Here is a 16,176-nt window from a genome sequence, read left to right on the forward strand (position 1 = left end):
ACCCAACTCTTCCCATAATTCTAAATTATAGAGTTGAGGTTTATTAGAGAAAGTATTTGGTCCATCAACTGATTGCGGTTAACTAAGCATATTGGCAGCATTACAGACAGGACGATCCTTTGAGCTAAGACACTGGCTTTTCGTCTAGGACAAAGGCCCCAGTATATAATTTGGACATGTGATGGTGGTGATTGGTTAATGAAGCATACGATGTTACAATCAGACAGATCCATCGATCCAAGCCATCTTAGCTTTTTGCCTGCTCCAGGATTGATTGAATAATCTCTTAATAAGGGTGCTCCCAATGCCCTGCTTTTACAGAAGAAATGACAAAATAAAGTCACCACAGCAAGGAGAACATCAAAACTAGTGACCACGAATTGTTATCAAGACATATGTGAGCTTCAAAGACTTGCGCCACATGTCCTTTTGGTTTTACTTAATATGATTACATAATTTAATATCTTATAATATTATCACGTTAGACTTTGCTTCCTATGGCATTTTGTCACTTTGATGTTAAACTTTGCTTTGTGCAAACAGCTAGAAGCCATTTCCCTTTGTTGGTCTGTCAATGTAAAGTTGTAATGCTTTGAATCTGTTATAGTGAAATTTCTGTGCACTTTTCCCATTTATCAAGAAACACTTTTGTTTGACAATTAAGATAAAGCTATTCGCTCTTCCATATTATAGTGCATATTAATATTGATTGAAATGAGAACTTGACCAGCAATTAATTACTTTTTTGAGGAATTTACAATTAATTACCCTGTTAATATGTAGTCTATATGTATATCATATAAAATTTATATTAATTTGAGAACATATCCATATGTGTGTTGTTTTCATCTTGAAGTGTTGTTTCGAATCTGATTCTCGGGGGTGAAAACCATAGATATCTAGCATATATTGGATGTAGCGACAATGACATGCAAGTAACATCTTCATGTTCCTTGATTGTTCACTTTAAGGGTAATTTCACTTGGCTTTGACCCTTTCTAGCTAACCTATGAAAAACATGTTGTCATAAGTTTGGTACTAGCTAGCTAAAACATAATACAATAGTATGTTTTTTATTTTCATTTTGAAAGCCTAACATATGATGCACTGATCGCGGGAAACTAACCCTTTCATATTCTATCACTATTACAGAAACTTGTGCCTTTTATTGTCATCTTCGAGAGGGAGTTTGTGGTGGTCCTTGTTCTTCTTCAACAACTCCAAGACCTTCCGTGTAATACAGTTAATCATATACGTCTTTTGTAAAGATGTTAAGAAAGATAAGAGACAGTCCTTCAAAAGAAGAAAGATAAGAGACAGAGTTTGTACGAGTAGCCCTTGAAAAATATATGCTCCAGAGAGCCATTAGCTGTTACCAGGCCAGCACATTAATTTAATTAACAGTGGATCGGGGAAGACTTGACCACATCTCACAGATCTGGCCAGCAGGTCTTACAAGCTACCCATCTCCCCCTTTAAGATTGCCATCTTCCCCAAGTTGATGCACAACAACCCCATCAAGCACTAGCATCACCCACAAGAAACATAGAATCTTGAGAGGTACCGGGCTGCAGCCATGGCGGACCTGGTTGTTGGGTTGGCCAAGTCCGTGGTGGAGGGTGCGCTGACCAAGGCCCAGGCGGCGATCGGGGAGGAGGCGCAGCTCCGGGAGAGCGCGCAGCGCGACCTGGTGTTCATCACAGGCGAGTTCGAAATGATGCACTCATTTCTCAATGTCGCCACCGCAGAGCGCGTGAAGAACAAGGTGGTGATGACCTGGGTGCGGCAGGTCCGCGAGCTGGCCTACGATGTGGAGGACTGCATCGAGTTTGTCGTCCACCTCGACCCCAAGACTGGGTGGTGGTGGCGCATGGCCCCGTCTTGGTGCATAGGGCTGCCACCGCTTGACGAGGCCGTCAGCGAAATCGAGCAGCTCAAGGCAAGGGTGAACGATGTGAGTACCAGGAACTCGCGCTACAACCTCATCAGCGACTCTGGCTCCAAGGCAGCCATCATGCAGCACCAGATGGCTGCGCCTGGCGCCTCCCTCGATGCGCCAGCATTCAACATGCTCGCGGAGTCGAGGGACACTGCGAGGAGGCAGCAAGGCTTGGGGGATCTCACCCAGTTGATCACCAACAAAGGCAACACTGACCCTCACCTTCAGGTGATCTCCGTGTGGGGAACAAGCGGCGATCTTGGGACGACTTCCATCATCAGGAAGGCATACAATGATCCAGAAATCAGCAAAAACTTTGCATGCCGCGCCTGGGTCAAGCTGATGCATCCTTTCAACCCCCACGAGTTCGTGCGGTCTTCATGGCTCAGATCTATGCCACAAACGCTTGCGCCGAACAATTGGAGGGTACAGACGTGGGTGTTCATGTCCTCAAGAAAATGGAGGCCACACAAGAAGATCTATTCAAGCAGTTTCTGGAAGAAGTCAACACCAAGACTTACCTCGTCGTCTTGGAGAACCTGACTGAAATGGTGGACTGGGATGCTGTGAGGACGTTTCTTCCTGACAAGGTAAATGGCAGCTGGATTATCGTGTCCACCCAGCAATTTGACATCGCAAGCTTGTGCATCGGGGACTCTTACCAACCACTGGAGCTGAAGCAGTTCTCCCCTGAGCACTCTGTTTGTGCCTTCTTCAAGGAGGTAATTAATTAAGCACGAAGCAACACCGATTACTTCCAGTAAATCATGTGATACTTGTGAATTTATTATTTTGCTCAGTAGGTTAATTTATTTTGAAATGAAACACGAAAATGTTATTGTTTAAAATAATTGAATTAAACAAGTTTTTGTTTATCAAAAAGATACATTACTGTTTAGGCAATGAGAACATTGTTTATTCTGTTATATACTAAAAACATTATAGGTCATAAAAAGGAGAAGATGGTCTCTACTCTAAGAGAATCTAGTCATCAAATTGGTCGATCCACTTTTATTAGCAGACTGCAACCGTCATATTTTCATAATTATACCCCGGTTAGATTTTCATAACTGCATATAGACAAATCATAACCAGTAATATCGTTATTGGACTAGAATAGCTATAAATGCCATGAGAAAAGGCAAGACAATCACTCATCAAATTGGTGGACCCTCCTTTAGTTTATTTGTTGACTGCAATAGTCAGGTTTGCATAATAGTACATAGGGAACCGTAAATTATCATAATTGTACCAATGTAGATAGACCGCAAAGAAATCCCACAAAGTCAGGTTTGTAATTGTACCTAGACAGATAAATCATCATAATTGTACCAGAATAAATCATAACCTTGGATCATCATAACTATCAGAAAATAGCTTATTACATATTGATATTCCTAATTAAGCAACTGCATGTCATACCATTCATCGTCGAAGCGAAGGGATTAGGAACTCAACATGCAAACTCATAAACCTACACACACATGACCTAAGCAAACTCTTGAGAAACGACATGGACACAATGATCTCCAGACGACTCGCCACTCGGTGAATTTACATGCTAAATACAGATGGCCACATTTGTAGTTGTTCCTACAATTGACTCCTATTGAGAAATTACCACGTAACACTGTTATCCAGTAGCAACATTGTTTCTTCTCTCATCCAACAGCTAGTTGAGTTGTCTGACATCCCACAATAATACTACATATATATTAATTATTGTTTCCACTATAAAACTGCAATTCGGCATACTAATATCAGTGTACAAATGATTGGAGATACTGTAATGCAAAATAGCTCTATGTATTTATGTGATATAATGGACAACCGACTTGTCAGCCGAGTATTAATGGAAAAATGGCTGACTTGATATAGTATGGTACTTTTAGATAAAATGGACATGATTAATTCCATGTAATGGTCAAATATCACATAGAAATGATGAATCAACTCGTGATCTATTTTTTTTCTTTCAGATTGATCTACTTATACATAATGTATATTACAACATGTCAATTCACTTATAAACCATTGACCAATTGGCTCACTGTTAAATGCTCAATTTTGCATATTGGTCTAATATCATGTATAAATGCACAATCAATCGTGGTTTCTGATTCTGTAAACAGCTTATTTAAATATGATTAAGGATGTTTCCTGCGGAATTGCACAGGAGCATTCTAGTTTTTAAAGAATCATGTTGAAATGCACAATTTAACACAACCTAGTTAACATGTTCAACCAAGTTAGAAACCCATTTTATTCTATAAAGACTCCCTTTCTTGTGACATTCACCGCAGATAGTTTTTTGTTGTTGCAAGGATTTGATAGCCAGTCTAGTAAATTAGTACTCGCTCCGATCCATATTACTTATTGCTGGCTTTAGTACAAGTAATATGGATCGGAGGGAGTACTTCAATAAATTTCTTATATGTAGCTTGCCATGGTCCTTGCATGTTAACACTCCACATCTGTAGGGTTCTCAAAACTATGGAGACAAACAAGAGAAGCTAATGTTGTCGAAAGTGAGCCAAATTTCACCCTTGCAAACACTTTCCTCTGCCAGTAAGGGAGTTATCAAAGACTGGATGAAAAATAACCTTCTTGCTGGGCGCGATTCGGAAATGAATGAACTCCGCATTTATACAGCTGGGGCACGTTTCAAAAATTCCCCAGTTATATCTGTTTGGGGAATAGCTGGTGTTGGGAAATCAGCTCTTGTTGAAAACTTGTACTGTGACATAATGCTTAGTGGCCAGTTTGAAAAATACAACTGGGTGGATATATCATATCCGTTCAACTTAAGGGATTTCTCCCGAAGCTTACTTATGGATCATCATTCAGAAAAAGACCCAATTGAACAATGTCATGAGCTTCTGAGCCAACATAAGTATCTCATTGTTATTAATAATCTCCAGTCCAAAGAAGACTGGGACTTAATACAGACTACCTTGGAAACTAGAACTGCTGCGAGTATTATCATTGTCATTACAACAGAAGCAAGTGTGGCCACATATTGCACAAATAGTGAAGATCAAATCTTTAATGTGAAAGGTCTAGAAGCCAATGCCGCCATGGATCTCTTCAGGAAAGAGGTGTGTTTTCCTACAAGCTATATTATCTATAAACATTGTCCTTTGAGGTATCTATGGTACTTAGGTAGTTTGTTGCATGCATATTCTCACATAATTAGCAATTCAACCGGTTAAGCTATGATGAGGGGTGGTCGTACAGGCTATATTGTAGTACAGCTGAGTGTAGTCACACCTTTCCGTATATTGAACCGGTTTGGGATGATGGTCTGGTAATACGATTGGTGAATGGACCAAGTAAAAATATTATCAGCCAGTTGTTTCGCCCTTTTAAGATCTTTGTATGAAATCCTGGATGATTTAACTTTGCAATAATAAAATCATTGTGTCATCAAGTGATGAAGAGCCAGCGGGTTATCCCTCCTTTTTGAAAAAAGTTCTCACAAAATTAACGTTTCATGCATGGTACATTATTACTCATGCGTCTGTAACACATATTTTACAAAAATGCAGCATTGAAAATCTAAGCATTTTAGTAAATATACATATGAAAAAAAATCAAAACAAATGTGGATGTTCAACTTGACCGAAATCCCTAGTGTCCACATGCCAAAAAAAAGTGTGAAAATTTGTGAACTATAAAATATCAGTTATAATTGTCCTATTGCAAAAAAAAAATCTAGCCTTTTTCTACAGATAGTCATATTACTTTCAAGTACAAGTATTTCACTGTATTGTATATACTGATTTGTTCGTATGTGAAAAAGGCACTCCCTCCATAAAGAAATATAAGAGTGTTTAGATCACAAAAATAGTGATCTAAACGCTCTTATATTCCTTTACAGAGGGAGTATATTACAAAAGGTATGCCGCAAATGATATTTTTTCAACAAAACTCATATTGGGGTATCTAGAATATTTAATGAAGTATATTGAGAATGATAAAGAGCTATAATCGATGCGTATACGAGGTATACTGAAGAGGGAGTACAGAAAATTATTTATTTATTTTCAAGATATAGAAAACATAGCTTCGGGAGGTGCACAATGGATATGAAAGTAAGTAACAGCCAGCTATAATATCACTAGACTTAAACATGGTATTTAACATGCATTTTGGAATTTGTTTTGTATTTTTATGTTAATATTTTTTTATGAAATCACTATATTGTGAACATACTTTTCGTGACAGATTTGATGCTATCATTTTCACCTAACGACTCTAAATTGTTTCCCTGTATTGGTTGGCAAAGTTAGAGGAATACTTTTGTGCATGTTATATGAAATGACATATATTTAGTTAATTAGGGATACAAAAACATAAGGAGAATTTCTTGTTCACGTCTATTAACTGAACATGTGCAATTCACGTTTGGGAGTGGGTGCATCAACATGCATTCAGAAGGAGGCGCCAATGGCCAGTGGGGAAAGGCCTTGTAACTAGTGGCAATTCTGGGTAATTGGCAAAAAATCTAGTGGTATTAGATGTGGATGGTTGAGCGGTTAGAGTATTTGGATCAGCCACAACCGGTCGGTGTCTTGTAGGATAATACAAAATGTACAGATGAACTATTTCATTTCGTATCTTGCATAGATGCATACATGTACACGGGGAAGATTACTCGGTCTATATCCTGCAACCGAAAAATCTGAATCTAATTGATGCTTACCATGTTAATTAACTGAATTTAATTACTTCTATGTCTTTGGAACAACAGGTAGAGAGGAAGAATCCCAAATCCGCTTTAAATGGTCACAAAAGTGACGAGCTAGAAGAACTGATTATGAAGTGCGGAGGTCTTCCCAAAGTGATAGTTTCAATAGCTGCATTATTGGCCACACAGACGGTAACATTGATGGATACCGTTCGTTTTTTAAATAGCAAGTTTATGCACACTCTAGAGAACAATCCAGAGTATGCCAGCCTACGGGGCCTATTCGATTGGATGTATTCTTACTTCCGTACTTGCCCGGATTCAATTAAGCCATGTATCTTCTATCTATCAATTTTTCCTCGAGGCCACGGCATCCGGCGAAGGCGACTAGTAAGGAGGTGGATTGCAGAAGGTTACTCTAGAGATAGTGATGAAGAATCTGCGGTGGACAAAGGGGAGAACTTCTTCTCCAAGCTCCTTGATCTAAGCATAATCCAGCAGATGCCACAGTTAGTCACCCCTGCATTCAGTGACACAAGGATAGTGATGTGCCAGGTCAATGGCTTCATCCGCGAGTACATCGTCTCGCGAAGAATGGAAGAGAACCTTGTCTTTGAACTTGGGCCCAATTGTGTCCTGACCACCGAACGCAAAGGGCGTCACCTTATCATATTGAAGAATTGGGTCAGAGACATAATTGTATTCGATAGTATTGACTTCTCACGGTTACGGTCGCTCACAGTGTTTGGAAAGTGGGAATCATTCTTCATCTCCAAAAGTATGAGGTTGCTTCGGGTTCTTGATCTGGAGGATGCATCAGGTTTAAAGGATGAAGATCTTATTGAGATGGTGAAGCGGCTGCGCCGCCTCAAGTTTCTCTCCTTACGAGGATGTAGTGAGATCTCCCATCTGCCTAGTTCACTGGGTGAGCTTAGGCAGCTCCAGACTCTGGATGTGAGGCACACCTCCATAGCCAGACTGCCAAAGAACATCGGGAAGTTACAGAAGCTGCAGTATATCCGAGCTGGCACTACCATCTCAGCATTGACATCACCTGCCCCATCCCGCAGCTTGCTAGAGTTGCGCAGACGTCGTGTCCTACATGGTGTTGAGGTTCCTAGAGGGATTGGAAAATTGACAGCCCTGCATACACTTGGTGTTGTCAATGTCATTGCTTCTGGGGGGAAAGAATTTGTGAAAGAGCTCAAGAAACTCACTCAATTGCACAAGCTTGGTGTGTCTGGCATCAATAGGCATAACAGTGAGGATTTCTTCTTTGCAATCTCAGGTCACGTGCATTTGGAATCCTTGTTAGTGCGGCTTGCAGAGGGAAATCAACGTTCCTTGGATGGCATCTCCCTGCCTTGGGAGAACCTACAGAGTCTTAAACTGCATGGGCTACAAGACAAGTTACCTCTACTTGAGGGCCAACTTAGCAAGCTCAAGAAGTTGGATGTGGAGATGGACTCTTTAGAGAAGACTGACATTGAGTCCCTTGCCATGCTACCAAACTTGTGCATTCTACGCCTTCGTGTGAAGCAGCTTCCGGATAGCAGGCTCCATTTTTATGCCGAGATGTGCCGGGAGCAGCTGGACACCTTCAAAAAAGTGAAGATCCTTGAGATTGGTTGCAGATCCAGCAATTTACAAGTATCCTTTGGATCAAAGTCGATGAAAAATCTTGAGCTGCTCGAGATTGACTACTCAAGTGGATCATGTCAGCTTGCCAGCCTGAATAATCTGTCTGAACTAAAGGAAGTCTTGCTCAAGGGTACAAATGATGAGCAATTCAGGATAGAGTTTGAGAGACATCTTGCTACTCACCCAAATAGTCCTGCCGTGAAGTTGGAGAAACTATCCGCATCAACTTGAAGAGTTCCATTTTTCCAGCTATCACTAGTTAGCTGGATATCCAGCCTTTGCAATCCATCATTTGTTTTTTTCGTGTAATCCATCATTTCTTTGTGTACTTGTTTTCCACATTGCTTGTGTGCTTATTAGCAATAAACATGTATTTTTGTAAAAATATACTACCTATGTGCACTCTTTACGGGCAGCTGGATTTTCTGACGGTCTTTATTAAAACTGAGTTGTGGACTGTCGTCAATTTGATGCTGGCAACAAGCCTGTTACGGTGTGCCAGCACAAACGATTTCGTTGGACTACGCCAGTAGAAAGATGTCTAAATTAATTACTTTCAGTTTTCCTTCCTTTCAAAGGATGTTAAGATTTGTTTAATACTTATTTCTCCTTGTGTTAAATACAAAATTGATCCCGTCTTGTAGTTGTAGTTAGAAGAAGGGGGGCATTCTTCTCTTAGGTGTACTCACGTTTACTGCTTGCTCCATTCGTTGATTTAGTCATTGTTATCCCATGCACTGCCGGAAGAATAGCACTAGCTCAACTGCATTTCGGTTTGCTTCAGTTTACTGTCCGACACAGGCGTCAGGTCGAGCAGAGTATTAGTCCATCAAGCACTCACATGCACCGTCCTTATACGGAGTATCAGAATGTTAGCAAGATTACCATGATCATGACACTAGAGTTGCCACTCAGATGGAAAGCGCGGGATGGGTTAATTCTATTCAAAAGTGCACGTATGTGGATGATCATGAGGAATACACCCCAACTTACAAATACTAAATGAGGACTGCTCCTGTTGATAGAGGACCATGATTTCATTTGCATTGACAATTTGACACTGAAAGTTCCGGGAGGGAAAAAAAGCTAAATTGGTGATGATCCATTGGATGCTAGCTCTATGTATGTAAATATGCCCCAGCATCACATCTTATGAGTGTCATCATTGTTGGAAGCCATCAGCGGCATGTTCTACTGCAGTAAAAACAGGGGGTAAGTGGACTAGATGCTAAGTCCTGACTCCCGACCCAGAACCTACGGATGTGTCCAATGAATGCAATCGCCAATTAATATAGTGTCAACAATGTTGAGGTGTTGAATGGCCGAAAAGTTGTTAATTATTCCTGAGAAAAAATCCCTTTTACCTTGAAGCCTCAGCAAGTCAGCAATTCATCAAACACATAGAGTGCACTGCCCAACTGAAAAAAAAGTAGGATTCTGAGGAAGGGGGAGGATCAAACATTGGGATAAGAAAGGAATAGAGGGTGCATACCATGCTGTGGGCCAGACAGAAGAGCAGGGAACTTGGAGCACAGCCCCATTGGCGTTCACCGGAGCTAGCGTCAGCGGCTACAGGTCGCTCCGATCCTCCTCACCCTTGATTGCTCCTGGTTTGGCTTTACGGGCGGAGCGCAATGGGATGAAAGAGGCACGGCACAGGGAGGGGGGTAGCAGCCGTGCGCCAACGCGAGGAAGTTGGTAGCGGCGAGACGGAGGAGAGAAACGGTGCGAGAGAGAGGAGGCGGCTGCGGATGAGATCGTGAGAGCATCTCCAGCCGTTCGGCCCTCCAGACGCCGAAAAAACACGTGCTGGGGCGAACCGGCTGCGGATGAGATCGTTGTCGAGGTAGAGGACGCCGTCCACCTCGCGGACGGGGCGGGGGTGGCGCGCCTTGAGTTCCTCGAGGGCCCGGCGCTGGCGAGCCACCTGCTCGCGGACGTAGTCCTCCCTCGCCCACCTCATGGCCATCTCGGCGGCGGCGGCCATCGCGAGGTGCTCCGGCTTCACCGGGAGCAGGGGAGGCTCCGGCTCGGTTTTCGGCTGGACGAGGCGCATGCGACCGCCGCGGCCTTCCTCGGGGATGGTCAAGGCGCCGCTGCGGGTGCGGCGCCCTAGCGGGGACTCCCCCGCCGTGTCCTGCGGCTCGGGCTTGACGGTGAAGGCCGACGACGACCCGCCTGAGGTCTACTACGCAACCTTCTTCTTGTAGACGTTGTTGGGCCTCCAAGTGCAGAGGTTTGTAGGACAGTAGTAAATTTCCCTCAAGTGGATGACCTAAGGTTTATCAATCCGTAGGAGGCGTAGGATGAAGATGGTCTCTCTCAAGCAACCCTGCAACCAAATAACAAAGAGTCTCTTGTATCCCCAACACACCCAATACAATGGTAAATTGTATAGGTGCACTAGTTCGGCGAGGAGATGGTGATACAAGTGGTATATGGATAGTAGATAATGGTTTTTGTAACCTGAAAATATAAAAACAGCAAGGTAACAAGTGATAAAAGTGAGCGTAAACGGTATTGCAATGATAGGAAATAAGGCCTAGGGTTCATACTTTCGCTAGTGTAAGTTCCCTCAACAATAATATCATAATTGGATCACATAACTATCCCTCAACATGCAACAAAGAGTCACTCCAAAGTCACTAATAGCGGAGAACGAACGAAGAGATTATGGTAGGGTACGGAACCACCTCAAAGTTATTCTTTCCAATCAATCCGTTGGCTATTCCTATAAGTGTCACAAACAACCCTAGAGTTCGTACTAGAATAACACCTTAAGACACAAATCAACCAAAACCCTAATGTCACCTCAAGTATCCGTGGGTATGATTATACGATATGCATCACACAATCTCAGATTCATCTATTCAACCAACACAAAGGACCTCAAAGAGTGCCCCAAAGTTCTACCAAAGAATCACGACGAAAACGTGTGCCAACCCCTATGCATAGGTTCATGAACCCACAAGTTGGTCACCAAAACATACATCAAGTGGCACGCGGTATCCCATTGTCACCACAGATATCCACCGCAAGACATACATCAAGTGTTCTCAAGACTTTAAAGACTCAATCTGATAAGATTACTTCAAAGGGGAAACTCAATTCATTACAAGAGAGAAGAGGGGGAGAAGAAACATAGGATCCAACTATAATAGCAAAGCACGCGATACATCAAGATCGTATCAAATCAAGAACACGAGAGAGAGAGAGAGAGAGAGAGAGAGAGAGAGAGATCAAACACATAGCTACTGGTACATACCCTCAGCCTAGAGGGAGAACTAGTCCATCCTCGTCATGGAAATCCCCGGGATGATGAAGATGGCCACCGATGAGGGATTGCCCCCTCCGGCAGGGTGCCAGAACGGGTCTAGATTGGTTTTCGGTGGCTACGGAGGCTTCTGGCGGCGGAACTCCCGATCTATTGTGCGTTCTGGAAGTTTTAGGGTACGACGGTATATATGGGTGCAGGAAGTACGTCGGAGGAGCCACGGGGGCCCCACGAGGCAGGGGGCGCGCCCTAGGGGGGTGGGCGCGCCCCCCACCCTCGTGGGCAGCCCGTGTCTCCCCTGACGTGCACTCCAAGTTCCCTGGGTTGCTTTCCTTCCAAAAATAACTTCTCCAGTTGATTTCGTTCCGTTTCGACTCCGTTTGATATTCATTTTTCTCGAAACACTGAAATAGGCATAAAATAGCAAATCTGGGCTGGGCCTCCGGTTAATAGGTTAGTCCAAAAAGTAATATAAAGGTGGATAATAAAGCCCAATATTGCCCAAAATAGTAGATAATATAGCATGGAGCAATCAAAAATTACAGATACGTTGGAGACGTATCAAGCATCCCCAAGCTTAATTCCTGCTCGTCCTTGAGTAGGTAAATGATAAAAAGATAATTTTTGATGTGGAATGCTAGTTGGCATAATTTCAATGTAATTCTTATTAATTGTGGCATGAATATTCAGATCCATAAGATTCAAGACAAAAGTTCATATTGACATAAAAATAATAATACTTCAAGCATACCAACTAGGAAATTATGTTTTCTCAAAATAACATGGCCAAAGAAAGCTATCCCTACAAAATCATATAGTCTGGCTATGCTCCATCTTCACCACACAAAATATTTAAATCATGCACAACCCCGATGACAAGCCAAACAATTGTTTCATACTTTTGATGTTCTCAAACTTTTTCAATCTTCACGCAATACATGAGCGTGAGCCATGGATATAGCACTATAGGTGGAATAGAATGGTGGTTGTGGAGAAGACAAAAAGGGAGAAGATAGTCTCACATGAACTAGGCGTATCAATGGGCTATGGAGATGCCCATCAATAGATATCAATGTGAGTGAGTAGGGATTGCCATGCAACGGATGCACTAGAGCTATAAATGTATGAAAGCTCAACAAAAGAAACTAGTGGGTGTGCATCCAACTCGCTTGCTCACGAAGACCTAGGGCATTTTGAGGAAGCCCATCATTGGAATATACAAGCCAAGTTCTATAATGAAAAATTCCCACTAGTATATGAAATTGACAGAACAAGAGGCTCTCTATCATAAAGATCATGGTGCTACTTTGAAGCACAAGTGTGTTAAAAGGATAGTAGCATTGTCCCTTTAATTTTTTTATTTTTTATTTTTTTATTTGGCCTTTTTTTGCCTTTTTTTATTTGGCCTTTCCCCTTTTTTTGGGACAATGCTCTATTGAATGATGATCATCACACTTCTATTTATTTACAACTCGATATTAGAACAAAGATGACTCTATATGAATGCCTCCGTGGTGTACCGGGATATGCAATGAATCAAGAGTGACAAGTATGAAAGAATTATGAATGGTGGCTTTGCCACAAATACAATGTCAACTACATGATCATGCTAAGCAATATGACAATGATGGAGTGTGTCATACTAACCGGAATGGTGGAAAGTTGCATGGCAATATATCTCGGAATGGCTATGGAAATACCATAATAGGTAGGTATGGTGGCTGTTTTGAGGAAGGTATATGGTGGGTTTATGGTACCGGCGAAAGTTGCGCGGTACTAGAGAGGCTAGCAATGGTGGAAGGATGAGAGTGCGTATAATCCATGGACTCAACATTAGTCATAAAAAACTCACATTCTTATTGCGAAAATCTAGAATTTATCAAAGCAAAGTATTACGCGCATCCTCCTAGAGGGATAGATTGGTAGAAAAATACCATCGCTCGTCCCCGACCGCCACTCATAAGGAAGACAATCAATAAATAAATCATGCTCCGACTTCGTCACATAACGGTTCACCATACGTGCATCCTACGGGAATCACAAACTTCAACACAAGTATTTCTCAAATTCATAACCACTCAACTAGCATGACTCTAATATCACCATCTCCATATCTCAAAACAATTATCAAGTATCAAACTTCTCTTAGTATTCAACACACTCATAAGAGAATTTTATTATTCTTGAATACCTAGCATATTAGGATTTTAAGCAAATTACCATGCTATTTAAGACTCTCAAAATAATATAAGTGAAGTATGAGAGTTCATCTATTTCTTCAAAATAAAACTACCACCATGCTCTAAAAGATATAAGTGAAGCACTAGAGCAAACAGCAAACTACTCCGAAAGATATAAGTGAAGATCAATGAGTAGTCAAATAATTATGCAACTATGTGAAGACTCTCTAACATTTAATAATTTCAGATCTTGGTACTCTATTCAAACAGCAAGCAAAGGAAAATAAAATGATATCTAAAAATGGAAAACATCATGTGAAGAAGTAAAAACTTAGGATCAACCGAAACTAACCGATAGTTGTTGAAGAAGAAAGGTGGGATGCCAACCGGGGCATCCCCAAGCTTAGATGCTTAAGACTTCTCGAAATATTATCTTGGGATGCCTTGGGCATCCCCAAGCTTGAGATTTTGTGTCTCCTTAATTCCTCTCATATCACGGTCTCCCTAAATCTCAAAAGCTTCATCCACACAAAACTCAACAAGGACTCATGAGATAAGTTAGCATAAACCATTGCCAAAACCTTATCATACTCTACTGTAGAAAATCACTAAAATTATTATTCAACATTGCATACTAAATTCCTCTGCATATTTAATAGTCCTATCCTCAAATAGAATCATTAAACAAGCAAACGTATGCAAACAATGCAAACATAACAGCAATCTGCCTAAACAGGATAGTCTGTAAAGAATGCTGCAACATCCATACTTCCCTAACTCCAAAAATTATGAAAGAAAATTCCCACTGTAGTAAATTTATCAGAGCTTAATATGCAAAAGGTTTCAACATTTTATCACATTCTTACTTTTTAGGGAATTATTGCAACAGCGGTAAACTTTCTGTTTTCAAACAGCAACATGTATACTTGTAACATAGGCATAGTAAAGGCTATCAATGCCACTTTTATTGAAATAAAAGATGCAAAACATTGTTATAAATAACAGCAAGGAAATCCTAACAAAATAAATTGACGCTCCAAGCAAAACACATATCATGTGGTAAATAAAAATATAGATCCAAGTAAAGTTACCGATGAACAAGGACGAAAGAGGGGATGCCTTCTGGGGCATCCCCAAGCTTAGGCTCTTGGTTGTCCTTGAATATTACCTTGGGGTGCCTTGGGCATCCCCAAGCTTAGTCTCTTGCCACTCCTTATTCCATAGTCCATCGAATCTTTACCCAAAACTTGAAGCTTCACAACACAAAAACTTAAAGTAGAAAACTCGTGAGCTCCGTTAGTATAAGAAAATAAATCACCACTTCAAGGTACTGTAATGAACTCATTCTTTATTTATATTGGTGTTAAACCTACTGTATTCCAACTTCTCTATGGTTTATAAACTATTTTACTAGCCATAGATTCATCAAAATAAGTAAACAATACATGAAAAACAGAATCTGTCAAAAACAGAACAGTCTGTAGTAATCTGGATCAAACGTATACTTCTGGAACCCCAAAAATTCTAAAATAAATTGTTGGACCTGAGTAATTTATCTATTAATCATCTGCAAAAAGAATTAACTAAATATCATTCTCCAAATAAAAATTACAGCAGTTCTCGTGAGCGCTAAAGTTTCTGTTTTTACAGCATGATCAACAAGACTTCACCCAAGTCTTCCCAAAGGTTCTACTTGGCACAAACACTAACTAAAAGTATAAAACTACATCTAAACAGAGGCTAGATGAATTATTCATTACTGAAAAGGAGCAAAAAGCAAGGAACGGATATAAAATTGGGTTGCCTCCCAACAAGCGCTATCGTTTAATGCCCCTAGCTAGGCATGATGATTTCAATGATGCTCACAGAAAGGATAAGAATTGAAACATAAAGAGAGCATCATGAAGAATATGACTAGCACATTTAAGTCTAGCCCAGTTCCTATGCATAGGGATTTTGTGAGCAAACAACTTGTGGGAACAAGAATCAACTTGCATAGGAGGGTAAAACAAGCATAATTTCAAAACTTTAAGCACATAGAGAGGAAACTTGGTATTATTGCAATTCCTACAAGCATATGTTCCTTCCTCATAATAATTCTCAGTAGCATCATGAATTCAACAATATAACCAGCACCTAAAGCATTCTTTTCATGATCTACAAGCATAGAAATTTTATTACTCTCCACATAAGCAAAATTCTTCTCATGAATAATAGTGGGAGAAAACTCAACAAAATAACTATCATGTGATTCAAAATTAAAATCAAGATGACAAGTTTCATGGTTATCATTATTATTTAAAGCATACGTGTCATCACAATAATCATCATAGATAGGAGGCATGCCTTCATCATAGTAAATTTTCTCATCAAAGCTTGGGGGACAAAAAATATCATCTTCATCAAACATAGCTCCCCCAAGCTTGTAACTTTGCATATCATTAGCATCATG

At 40.8% G+C, this 16,176-nt stretch overlaps 1 protein-coding gene across 1 annotated transcript; it reads left to right on the top strand.

Moving 5' to 3' along the window:
- Positions 1-2,342: 2,342 nt before the first annotated feature.
- Positions 2,343-8,699, top strand: LOC147962302 (disease resistance protein Pik-2-like). Its single transcript, XM_087535056.1, has 3 exons — positions 2,343-2,661; positions 4,420-5,037; positions 6,693-8,699. Exons 1-3 carry the CDS (start codon positions 2,398-2,400, stop codon positions 8,499-8,501), a joined length of 2,691 nt encoding a protein of 896 aa, XP_087391182.1. The 5' UTR covers positions 2,343-2,397; the 3' UTR covers positions 8,502-8,699.
- The last annotated feature ends 7,477 nt before the right edge of the window (positions 8,700-16,176 follow it).

The sequence above is a fragment of the Triticum urartu genome, chromosome 7A (assembly GCF_056163025.1).
Source record: "Triticum urartu cultivar PI428250 chromosome 7A, HENAU_Tu73, whole genome shotgun sequence".
In the NCBI taxonomy this organism is placed as follows: Eukaryota; Viridiplantae; Streptophyta; class Magnoliopsida; order Poales; family Poaceae; genus Triticum; species Triticum urartu.

What these genes read in the sequence shown, in the direction of transcription:
- LOC147962302 (XM_087535056.1), top strand. Translation starts at nt 2,398, where the DNA reads ATGGAGGCCACACAAGAAGATCTATTCAAGCAGTTTCTGGAAGAAGTC. An exon ending in TTTGTGCCTTCTTCAAGGAG is followed by an intron (nt 2,662 to 4,419) that starts GTAATTAATTAA and finishes CCACATCTGTAG; the next exon opens with GGTTCTCAAAACTATGGAGA. An exon ending in TGGATCTCTTCAGGAAAGAG is followed by an intron (nt 5,038 to 6,692) that starts GTGTGTTTTCCT and finishes TTGGAACAACAG; the next exon opens with GTAGAGAGGAAGAATCCCAA.